Here is a 13,002-nt window from a genome sequence, read left to right as displayed (position 1 = left end):
GGAGCTGGAAGGGGGGTTACTTGGGGGGGAGCTGGAAGGGGGGTTACTTGCTGGGCTTGCTACACATTTCATCACATCAGCAAGTTTAACCTGTTACGTAGCTATATAAGGCAGACGCCCACTGGGGTGTGGGTGCTTGCTTTGTGAACGATTGCCAAGCACCACTTTCTGCGCAGAAATAAAGATTAAGTTGGATCCTCCACCCCTGTGTGTTTATTGGCACAAGAGCACCGGGCACGAGCTCACTGTCCTTTGGGGACAACAAGGCTGAATAGTCCCATGCCCCACAGCTTCTCCTCATAAGGCCTCTTCTCTTGACCTCTAATCATGTATGTGGCTCTCCTCTGGACTCTCTCAAGTTTCTCCACATCCTTTCTAAATTGTGGAGCCCAGAACTGGATGCAATACTCCAGCTGTGGCCTTACCAAGGCTGAGCAAACCAGAAGGATGACTTCTTGGGTCTTGTTTGAGATAAGTAGATGCAAGCCAGAGTTTTATTTGCTTTGCCAGCTGCGGCATCACATTGGTGGCTCATGTTTATCTTGTGGTCAGTCATGACCCCCGAAGTCTCTTTTGGTCGTGGTGCTAGTGAATGTAGCACTGCCGAGCCTATAAGTATGATGTCAGTCTCTTTACTCATGTTTGTGTTAATTGTTCATCTGGTGAGTACCCTTCATTGCTGATTTCCAGTTGTATGTTTCTGCAAGTGCTTGGAGGACATTTTATTTAAAAAATAGGTGGAAGGGATTGCCAACCCAATCTGATCCATGAATCCATACTTGGCAAGGAATGCAAACAACCTGTTCAGCAAGATGTTGGATGTCCCAGAGAAGCCTCATTAATACCTTGTTCACCCATATTTTAATACCTTGAATCCATGGCTCTGGGTTAGAGGGAGATATTCAGGATGAAAACAGGGACTAGGGAGTGGTTGAGCTATCCTTTCACCACTGCCTGTCTGTTCAGTGATAGAATCCAATCCAAGGCCATTGGCCACAAAATAGGATTAGAGACTTTAAAAAACTTTATTCTGTCTTAATATATATAAAAACTGTTCCCCCTCCCCCTGTGTGGAGGGAGAAGAAACTGCTCTGTGAGGATTTGTGCCCTAGATAGAGCTTATTTGGGTCTCTTCAGCTTATATGACATGTTAAGGCCCTCTGGCTGATTGACAGGTCCAGGCTATGGCCAAATCCAAAAATAGCATAACCCAGCCTCTCTGAGCCCCTAGAAGGTGTATGCATAGTGCAGATCACAGGCATCCAAACTGACAGATTTCATTAACTTTCTTCAGCCTTAGAATCCAGTTGTAATATACAGTTGGAGAAATCAAGAGAGCTGTAGTTTCTTAAGTAAGACTGTGTTATCAGACTTTCCTGCTTATACAGAGCCAGCAAGCAGGGCACTGCTTAGCAACTGCTGGACTTCTCAATTCTAGTCTTAAAAATGAAACCACCTAGCATCCCTCATTGGCCCCCTGAGCTGTGCAGTTTAACTTGAGGCCCATCCTCTAAAAGGGAATTCTTGATGTATTAAATTCAATCTTGCAAATGTTGGTGGTTTTGGTAAAGTCCCAAATCTTAATGTCTTGTAATTCTATGAGCATTTCATCTTAGAGGGGGAAAGAGAGAGAATAAGCTCCTATCTGTTGAGGCTACAAGAAGCCTGACTCTCTATGGGGTCAAAATAAGAAGGCAAATTAAGACACCAAATTTGGTTTTTAAACCATTTTAATGAGCTGTGGGGCATCTGACTCATGATATTGGAACACAAAGAGCTAGCAATACTACAACTGCTCGAAAGGGAATTTTTCTGAGTTGTCCACAGGCCCAGGTGACTTGCACACCTGCCCTTTTGAAAAACTGCCCCAGGGCTATCTGTGAACAGGAAGCAGCTGTTTTTAAGGGACTGCTCCGCTTCCAACTGGTCAGCACTCTTTGCCTTCTAACTGAACTGGGTGCAGCTGGGAGGCTGAGCTGGCAGCCAGCAACCGATCATCTTGAGAAAGAAAGAGGGAGGGGATGGATAAAGAAAGAGGGAGGGGATGGATAGAGACCCACAGAGCTGCTGGAAAAGGGCTGCGTAATCTATTACCTCTAAGCATGCATGTGTTTGCCTTCTGTTTGCTGAACTAGCACAAAGGATATGATACCAGCATCACTGTGCCTAACAGGCCTTTTTTGAGAGAACACAGAACCCAACAGGAATCTTTTCACTAACTTCAGTGAGCTTTAGAACTGACTCTAAAGGAGGATTAAAGATCTGTGTATAAAAAGCTGCACAGAGAAAAATCCATACGCAGCATGCACTGACAGGGTTTATTGTTTCCACAGAGTCCAGGACCTATGCTACTTATTCTTGAGGATGCCTACTGACACCTTATCTATTGAGTGCCTACATACAAAGACATCTCATTTTAAAGGGTGCTGGTGTAACATCTTATACACTGCCTATAACATCTTCTACATTATCTTATAACATCTTATAGTATCTTGTACTGCCTATAATATCTGCCTATACACGTGCTTGTGGATGGGAGGAGGAGGGCCATTTTGATTAGAGAGGTTCCTGGCATGAGCGCCACATGCCCCTGGAGGCTGGGGGGGCATGGCAAGCTCCCGCAGGTGGTGGCACCACTGTCGGCGGTGGGAGCATGGTGGCAGTAAAAGGGAAGCTCCCGCAGGCAGCCATGATGCTGACGGCAGTGGGGTAGAGGGGTGGTGAGTGCCAATCAGAGGTTATCAACCACCTGCAGATGCCATTGGCAGCATTGGTGGTAGCCAGCGGCAATTGTGGACCACCTGCAGATGCCACCAGCAGTGTCGGTACAGGAGGTGCACCACCATGCTCGGGGGGTGCATGTGCACCTGCATGCTCCCCCTATGCATTGCCAATGGTTCCCAGACAGCCACTCTAATTAAAATGGCTCACTGTCACAAGTATTAAGCCCCCGCATGCAAAAATAGCCATGGGACACTTCTTCTAAAGCTCATTCAATGAGGTTTAGATAAAGTGCCCCCACAGCCATTTTAAAACATATGGGGGCTTAATACATGGGATGGTGAGGCAAAGCTGGAGTGTTCTAATTAGAATGCAAATGAGCACATGTATAAACAGCCCTTTAGCCCAAATGGTAGAGGTCATTTGATTACTTGTTTTTCACACTGCTGAATTAACTGCCTCCTGATTTACCAGGCACATAATATAGTAATTCTTTACCTCTTTTGCTGTATTGTAAGCAACCTGCTACTAGGGCATTGGCTATGAGTAATGTGTAAAACCAGTTCCACATGTCTATGAGTCTGGAAATCACCTCATTGCTTCTCAGCCTTTTGGCTAAGATCAAGTATTTTCAGAAGCCAGCAATATAAATTGTTCAAATCCTTATCTCTATACTTCTAGTCCTTGGTGCATCCCCAAGAACACTCCAATTAAGTTAAAAGAATTCTTAACTACAACTTCCAGAATCAAAAAGATAAAAGAAAGAAATAAAAGGGAGAGGGATCAGGGGGAAACATTTCCGAGACTGGCAATGTAATGTTTCCACATTATCTTCTTGTCTGCAAGCCACCATACGCTCTCACTACTACTGCAAGCACAGTGCCAGCAACATGATGCATATTTTCAATCAGAGGCCTTCCCTCCCAACCTTCTGTCTGCAACCTACTATTCCTTCTATCACCATGTTCCACACTGCTGCTTCCCATAAACTATTTCTTCATACTGGGCATTGATGGGCCCCTCCAAAGTTTGGTCCCCTGTGACTTCCAGCTTTACTTCCTTGTGCTATTCACATGAGCTTATGGATCTTTTGCAAACTGGATGTTGTACTGGGTGGTAACAATGACTGGCAAGGATCCAGCAAGTTCACTACAGTCTCCCAGATTCTATTCCACTTCTTACATGTATAAGTAGACTTAGGCACCTAAGTGTGAATCTATTCCACACAGCTTTAGTCTGTGAAGATCTGCTAATAGAGGTGAGTGAAGCCCGCTCCTCCTCCTCACTACTTTTGGTGATTCGGTCTTAAGGGGCAGATGATGTTGTGTTACAAAGTAGATGCATTAATAGATTTTCATGGACTTGAACAGGGTGGAATAAATTCTTACTTAGGCACCTAAATTCACTCAGATGCTCAATAAGTGGAAGATAATCTAGCACAATAAAATAATAAAATATACTATTAGAGCAGAAATGTTATTTATTGCTAATAATATTTTCAAAATCATGAAAGACAGCCTAGGTTTAACATGGTGGTCATTTTTAAAAATGGAAAAAGGAGCCTCAGGGAATTCTAAATGAGTCAGCCTTATTTCAATACCTGTAAGTTATTAGATATAATTATAAAGCAATTGATTTGTAAACACCTGGAGGAGGAAGGAGCAATTACTTGCAGCCAATATGGATTTCCTAAGAATAAATCATGCTAAATGAACCTGATTTCCTTCTTTAATGGGATGATTAGCTTGGTGGAGGAAGGGAATGCAGTAGACAGGATATACCTGTACTTTAGGTACTTTATATATATTCATGAAGCATTCTTGTAAGTATCACTGAGTCCATGTCAGAATGCAGGACACCTCAAGTGGGATTTCACTTGAGGTCTAGAAGGGCCTTCTAGGTGTGGTGCTCTTTAATATTTTTTTATTAATGATCCAAGAGTAAAGAGCAGATTGATCAAATTTGCAGATAACAAAAAAACTGGGAGAGGTTTCAAAGACTTTGGGGGAGAAGATTATAATTGAAAATGTTTAGGGACTATGATTCAAAAGGAGTTTGATAAATTAGCTGAATGATATTCAGCCAAGATGAATGTTAGGTGCTACAACCAGAGAAGAGAAACCAAATACATAAGTGCCAGATGGGAGATAATTGGCTAAGCAGTTGTTCTGAAGCAAAGGATTTGAGGGTTATGGTGAATCACAAACTCAAAATGAATCAGGAATGTGAATTTGGAATGTTGGAGAAAAACAAAACAAATTAAAAAAATCAAACTTTGGACTCTATGCACAAAACTATTGTATGGAAAATATGAGATATGACAGTGCTACTTTATTTGGCACTGGTTATACCTCAGCTGGAATATTGTGTCCAGTTCTGGACATCACATTTTAAGAAAGATGCACAGAAACTGGAGGGGATCCAAAGGCAAGCAACAAAGATGATAAAGGGGTTGGAATACAAGTGGTTCAAGGAAAGGTTGAGAGGACTAGGTGTGCTTGCTCTAGATAAAAAGGATATTAAGTGGGGCATGATAACAGTTTTGAAATATTTGAAAGGCTGCCATAAAGAAGGAGAACAAATGTTCTCCCTTGATACACAGATGGTAGCACATGAGACACTAGGTTTAACCTGCAGCAAAGCAGATTCAAATCAAATCTCAGAGAAAACTTCCTAACTGTAAAAACAAGACTGCAGAATCAACTGCCCAGGGAAGTTGTGGAATCTCCTTCATTGGAGTTTTGCAAAACTGCATTGTGTATCTTTGCAGGAAGTTGGACTAGAAGAAGGTTTCAGACTGGATATAAGGAAAAAAACGTTTTCATGGTTTGTGTGAGCAGACTCTAAGATAGACTTCTGGTGGGGGCCGTACAGGCTCCTATCCTGGAGATCTAGGGACAGACATTCAAAAAGCCTGAGCCTGAATTGATTCCATCTTTGCAGGTCAGTCTAACCTGGCTATACTAAACCAGTTTTCAACCATACAGACAGTCCCTCTGGACTGAGGAAATTCAGGCACATGCCTGCAGTGGCTCAGGATAGAAGCTGGGGAATGCTAGAGCAGCCCTCCCTTCCCTTCCATAGAGCTGAGCTGAGGGGGCCATGGCCAAGCCCAGCAAGACTTTCTTATTAGGGAGGTCTGCCTACAGGGTCCCAGGCTTTTTCCTCCTGGCTGCTCAAGGGTCAGGTGTATTGTCAGCCCCCAGCCCCAAGCTATTGAGTGGGCGTGTACGGTGCATGCATCTGTTGATGATACAGAGCTTTTCACTCTCCCTCCCTGCTTCTGTATACTATCTACAGCAAACTAACATGCAAGCAAGCTGGGAGAAAGCAGGGACAGATAACACTGTTTATCACCCCTATCTCAGTGTTTATTGCCCCATTAAGAAAATGGAGAGACATTACCAGCTACCTGTTGATTCAGCACAGATGCAGCATGTGATTTGGTGGCTAATACACAAACACCTCTCAGCAAGGCAGAGGGAAGGGGAGAATTTCTGCTTAGCAGGGAGTGTTGTTGGGGGTGGGGGGGAGCAAACAGCTCTTCTCAAACAGTGTTTCCAAGGAAGGACATTTAGCTACCTGTTGATTATCTCCACAAAGCCTGTCTGCCTTGATTGTCTCCCACAGTATGGACTGTAGCCAGCATGTGGTCTGCTAGCTAATGTGGAGGTGTCTGCTTAAGGCAGAGGGGATGGAGGAATAATCCATGCTTAGCAGGGAAAAGCCAGGCAGATGCAGAGGGAGGGACCAGCCCTGCTGTAGGGCAGAGAGCCACATCCAGCCGAGAGAGCATGCTGGGATGCTAGGGATGTCTGGCTTATCTTAAACCAGCAAGGGGTCTGGGACAGACATTGCATAAACTGGTATGAGACAAATCAGTTAAGCCTGATACTACATTCAACCAGGTTTATCTCAAACCAGTTTCAGCCATTATCAAACTGGTTTAAGTGCACTGAACATCTGTTCTGTTACAGGTTTAAACCAGTTTCTGATCACTTAAACCAGTTTATGTGTAATGTCTGTCTCTAACACAAAACAAGATTGAATGCACACCTTGCTGGCATTATTTGACTGCAGCAGTCTTTCCTGCACAGAGTAGGGGGCCTAGACATGATGATCACACAAGGTCCCTTCCAGCCCTAAACTGAGAAGCTGTGAAGCCTTAGGGCCCTTTTCTTTTTTCAGGTACTACATAGCTACTCTGTTTGTTTATACTGAAGACTGGAAACTTGATCCTTGAGTAATTATGTTTTCCACTTTCCTGTCCTCAAGGCCTTTTCCTAAATTCAAGAAACATTACAAAATTAACTATAAAACTAGTCATGAAATTGAAGAGACAATGGGGTCAGAAGAAAAATGAAGTCAATAAGCAAGCAATAGGAGTTGAATTGGGACTAATGTCTGAAAGTTGTATATGAGTGAAGACTTGAAAGATGCAAGTATTGAACTTCTAATAAATTCTGCAGATCAATCCATGGAGTCAGAGGTATAGTCAGCAAATTGAGTGCCTGGGGCAGGGGATGGGAAGAGAAGGAAGAGGTAGAGGATCCTTGGGAACTGAGAGGATCACCATTCTGCTTGATCTACCCATCCCTCTGCTATACACTATATGGTGCAGCACTGTACTGCCTGTGTCCTGTGGTTGGACAGTAGTAGCATGGGGCTTCCCCCACTGCTGCAAAGACTCCCAGTAGGTGTGGGGGGAGGGAATCCTGGTGCCCCTTCTGAGTCAGCACCCAGGGCAGGTATCCCACTTGCCCCCTCCCCTAGTTATACTACAGACTGGAGCCCAGTGGGAATGGTTTTGTGTCCTAAGGTATTCCCCCTTGACGTAGAGAATCACAGAGGCAAGAGAGCCTGGATCTCAACCACAGTAAATTGGAACTGTTCCTCTGAAGTCAACAAAATAGATACCTACTGAGTGAGTTACATTTTTGTCAAGCCAAACAAAGAACTTTTGCTGGAAGAAAAACTAAAAAAGGACTTCAAGAACAATTCTCATATGCTACTTTGTACTTACAAACAGTATAAACTCTTAAGGAGATAGAATCTACCTGAGTGAAAAAACTCCAGAGTTGTAACAGCTATATGTCACTTGCCTGGCCTCTTGAGGGCCATGAATACTGTTTCAATTATTTTTAATGAAAAACTAATTTCTCTTTCTTTTTTTTTTGACAATGCCTATCACAGGCTACAATGCCAAATAGAAGGGTTTGTCTGAAATCCCATCATTCCCCAGATTTTGGCCATTTTCTAAGTAGATTTACAGGTCAAAACCAGTTCTCACTTTGGCACCTCAGACATCTAAGTAGAGCCAGCCAGACATAAAGGCAGATTTGTTCAAGCAAGCAAAGATAGCAGAAAACTTGAGCATGTGCAGTAACAGAATTTTAGGCAGCTAACAAAGTTTCCTAACGAAAATGTGGGTACCTGTAGTGTCTAAAGTACCTAAGTGGTAGGAGGTTTTTGTGTTTCTCTCTTGGATTCAGGTTCCTAAAAGCTTTATTTGATCTTAGGGTATCAATAGAAATCACCTTTTTGCCATAATAAGCATTTTTATAGTGGCACAAAGGCCAAGAAAACAGACCTCTATGTCCCTTATTGCACCACAAATGCTCAAAATCTGAGGCCATGACATAGATGGCAAAAAGATATGCTGTTTTATAGATTCATAGATTCATATATTGTTAGGGGCTGGAAGAGACCTTGTAGATCATCCGGCACTAGGCAGAAAAAGACAACTGGGGTCAAGTGAACCCTGCGAGGTGACTGTCCAGTCTCCTGTTGAAGATTTCCAGGGTAGGTGATTGCACCACCACTGGAGGGAGTTTATTCCACATTTCTGGACACGCTGACTGTGAAGGAGTTTTTCCTGCTATTGAGCTTGAAGCAGTCTTCCAAGGAGTTTGTATCCATTGCTCCTGGACTTTCTCAGGGGTGCCCTAGTGAACAGCTGTTCACCGAGTTCTTGATGTACCCCCCTGATGTAGTGATAAGCCGCTCCCAAGTCCCCTCTCAGCCTTCTCTTCTGCAGATTGAAGAGGCCCAAGTCCCTCAGCCTCTCCTCGTATGCCTTGTCTTGCAAGTCCCTGATCATATCGGTGGCTCTCCTCTGGACCCTCTCCATTTTTTCCACATCCTTGTGGCACCCAGAACTGGATGCAGTACTCCAGCTGCGGTCTCACCAGTGTGGAGTACAGGGGGAGTATCACTTTTTTTAGTTTTGCATGAGATGCAATGGTTAATGTATGCCAGCATGTTGTTTGCCCTGCTGGCCACAGCATTGCACTGCCAACTCATGTTCATGCGATGGTCAATCACTACCCCTAGGTCCCTTTTGACTATGGTGCAAGTCAAATTGTCATCACCGAGCCTGTAGGTATGTTGGGGATTGTTTGCCCCTAGATGACGCACCTTGCACTTCTGAGTGTTGAACTTCATCTGGTTCCAGCCCGCTCAGCTCTCCAGCTTGTCCAGGTCTGCCTGTATTTGCAACCTATCTTTTGGCATGACCACGCTCCCCCATAACTTGGTGTCGTCCAACTTGGTGTCGTCCACCAGCTTAGCCAGTGAGCTTTTCACCCTCACATCCAAATCATTGATTTTATTGAGTCAGTTGTGTTTGTTTTAGGCATGGGAGTACAGGCAGTCCAGAACAGGTGCTCCACCCTGAACAGGTGCTCCCAGAGGTTGAGGGTCCCAATTCTGCATCCCCAAGGAAATCCTGCCTTAGATCTGGCCCCTCATGCCCTGGGGGCACCTGCTCGGCTTTCCCCTCTTACAGAGATGCACCCTGGAGATTCCCTGCGAAACATCTCTGTAAGCAGAGAACCCTGGTTTTCTCCATTTACAGAGACATACCCCAGAGATTCCCTGTGGTGTGTTTCTGCAAGTGGAGACAAGATCAATGGGTGACATGCATTTCACCCAATAAAGATGATCAGCTGTGTTGGGACACTTCTTGGTACAGGTTACCTGCTTCATTTGGTTACATCTATTTGTACCTTTACCCTAGCTGCTAATGCAGCACAGAACGCAAAATTTTAGTTAGTTATATCCTATACAGGTTACTATAACAATAGAAATGAGACGGTCTCCCCACTTTCTAGGGGGAGTTTGAGTTATCACATATCATCCCCAAAGAACCCACAACAGCTACATTTCCAGAGTGTCATTCTTGTTCCTAATAATGCTATAATTGAATGGTGAAGCTGTTAACGACTCTAAGCTTTTGTGTGAAACTTCATAAAAAATGAATCGGACACATTTTCCCAAGCAGAAAGGCCTCTAGCCATGCCTCAAGCCTGTGCTACAGTGTACTTACATGTTTTGTGAAATTTATGTTTTACATCAAGAAGGGTAGATGTTGGAGGTACCTGGAAAAGAAAACAAAATGGAAACAAATTAAGTTTTGTTCTTCTCTGTTCTTCTATTCTGGGGGTGGGGGACTCATTCCATGAAGAACCATTTTGGTTTCTTTGAATCTGCTACAGATAATAAACATGCTAATCAGTGGCTTTCCCTCTGACTTAACTGCTCTTTAACACTGCTTATTTATCCACAGAGCTTTTGGCCATATCTGGAATTGGCCCAGTTCAACCATTAGTGAGCAGGAATTGATAGGAATTGTTCTGGTGTAAAGCCCAGGTCTTGAAAAAGAAAGATTTCTGGTGAGACAGTTGTTGTCCTAAAGATCACACCAATGGGGTTACTCAAGGGGTAATACTTTACCCAGTGTAAGTAATGGTATCATCATCTGGCTTTCAAAGATAGGAACAGATATGAAATAGAAGCATTGAAAATCAATAGTTTCATAACATCAATCAGAACCCAAAAGTTTGACAGTCTCCCCAAGACACCACTAGTAAAATGATCTTAAGTTTAGCTGTGAAGTCTGACTTCTGTGGGTACAGCAACAGGGTGAAAATAAATAATTTCAGTTTTCAAAATTTAAATTCTAGGGTGGCTGTAGTAATGCAGAAGAAAGTGTTTTTTTCATGTGTTGACTTCTCCTGATATCCATTCATTGCAAGTGAAAGATAGGTCAAGGGGTTGAAGTATTAGACTGTAATTTGAAAGACTGGGATCCATTCTTTGCTCATTATTTAATAATTGTTTAAAGTAAGTTACATAAACATAAAATACTTAAAACATACATAAATACTTAAAGCAAGGGCTGGAAGCTGGATCTACCTTCTCCTAAGTGAGAGTCCTGAGCAGTAGGCTACAAAAGACAAAGTTATGAGTATCAATATTCTAAAGACTGAGAAGAGCACAGATAAAACACAGATGAAGGATGGGTGCAGATACTACCTTAAAATAGACCTTGTTCCTTTCAGACTTTGAAGGGATAGTACGGAAATGGCCAATTGATGGAAATGAAACAGCAGATCAAAGAAAGAATGAGATAACAATAACAGTTTAATATGGGTGTGGGAGAAAAGAAAAAACATTACCAATTTGACATACAGTACAAATATACAATAGATGTGTCATAAGATGTGTTCAAAGCATAGGGCACAAGCAGGAGGAACATGCCCTCCTGAGAGCTAGCAAAACCCAGACCTAGTGGGGCTCATGGAAACCTGGTGGGATTCTACCTATGACTGGGCAGTGGACATTGAGGGATACATACTGTACAGGCAAGACAGAGCAGGGAAAAGGGCGGGGGTGTAGCGCTATACGTCAAAGAACAATACATGTCCTCAATGATCAGGATGGGGTCAAAGGAGCTCTGGGTAAGAATGCAAGGGGGGCGTGGGGAAAGGGACTTGATAGTGGGCATCTACTACAGATCGCCTCACCAGGGGGATGAGCTGGACCTGGAATTCTCAGGTCATCTCACGGAGGTAGTAAAGTCAAGGGATTTGGTTGTCATGGGTGACCTAAACTACTCAGAAATCTGCTAAGAGGAGCAGTCAGCCAGGTCCGACCACTCACATAGGTTCCTAGCAGGGATACAGGACCTCCACCTAACCCAAGAAATGCATAGTCCCACCAGAGGAAATGCCTTGCTGGACTTGGTCCTTGCCACAGGCGACGACCTGGTGAGGGGTCTGCAAGTACTCAACCACCTGGGTGACAGTGACCATCACCTGCTGGAATTTAATATCTGGCGCAGGGTGGCGAAAGCAAGCAGCAAGGCAGAGGCCCTTGACTTCAGGAGGGACGACTTCTGTAAGCTAAGAAGGTTAGTAGGAGAGGCATTGGGGTCTCGGAGCTTCAATGAGATGGGAGTCCAAGACGGGTGGTTGTTCCTCAAGGAGACAATCCTCCAAGCTCAAAGGGAGTCAGCCCCAATGTGCACCAAGGGGGGCAGAAGTGCTAAGAAGCCTCCATGGCTCAGCAAAGGCATCCAGGGATGCCTGAGGGCAAAAAAGGAGGCATACAAACAGAGGAAGCAAGAAGTTATCATGAAGGAGGATTACACCTCTGTTGCTCAGGACTGCAGGGAGACTGTTAGGAAGGCCAAGGCAGAGATGGAGTTAGGGCTAGTGATCAGAGTTAAGGATAATAAAAAGTCTTTTTTCAAATACATAGGAAGTAAGAAGAAGGTACCAGGTAACATGGGGCCCCTACAGCATGTAGCTCAGGGCTACATGCTTGGCAATCTGATGATTGTGGCAAATGAAAAAGCTGACCTCTTTAATGAATTCTTTGCCTGCATAGTCCTGAACAGGGACCAGGACATCTCCCCCACTAGAATTGCAGATGGACCCTGGGGAGACACTGCCATGCCTAGGGCCAGGGATGACCTAGTTAGGGAACGTTTGGAGGGGCTGGATGTGTTTAAATCAGTAGGTCCAGATGCTCTTCACCCAAGGGTGCTGAGGGAATTGGCAGGGGTCATAGCGGGGCACTGGCCAGGTACCAGAGGATTGAAAAAGGGCCAATGTGCTCCACATTTACAAGAAGTAGAGAAAAGAGGACCCTGACAATTATAGGCCAGTCAGTCTTACCTCGGTCCTTGGGAAGACCACTGAGAATTATCAAGCAGCACATCTCCAAGGGCCCAGGAGGGAACGTAATGCTCAGGGGCAACCAGCGTGGGTTCATTGAGGGCAGGTCCTGCCTAACTATCCTGGTTTCTTTTTATGATCAGGTCACAAAGTCCCAGAACAAGGGTGTTGGGGTGGATGTCATGTTCCTGGACTTTAAGAAGGCCTTTGACATGGTTTCCCACCATATTCTCTTAAAAGAAACTTGGTGACTGTGGCATTGATACCTACCCAGTCAGATAGGTGGCAAATTGGCTAGATGGTCGCACCCAGAGAGTGG

The 13,002-nt window shown here is 44.2% G+C and overlaps 1 protein-coding gene across 1 annotated transcript in view; it reads right to left on the bottom strand.

Annotated features, from left to right (window-relative positions):
• Positions 1-10,208, bottom strand: part of TECRL (trans-2,3-enoyl-CoA reductase like) — a gene marked incomplete at its 5' end in the record, with an annotated part of 131,974 nt that extends 121,766 nt beyond the window's left edge. Inside the window, one exon of the mRNA XM_006024070.2 lies at positions 10,049-10,208. Within this exon, the coding sequence (XP_006024132.2) occupies positions 10,049-10,208 (160 nt within the window). The remainder of the gene's footprint in view (positions 1-10,048) is intronic.
• Between the last annotated feature and the right edge of the window lie 2,794 nt (positions 10,209-13,002).

Source organism: Alligator sinensis, unplaced genomic scaffold (genome assembly GCF_000455745.1).
Source record: "Alligator sinensis unplaced genomic scaffold, ASM45574v1 scaffold62_1, whole genome shotgun sequence".
In the NCBI taxonomy this organism is placed as follows: Eukaryota; Metazoa; Chordata; order Crocodylia; family Alligatoridae; genus Alligator; species Alligator sinensis.
Note: the sequence above shows the minus strand (reverse complement) of the source record. Positions and strands in the feature narration are given on the sequence as shown.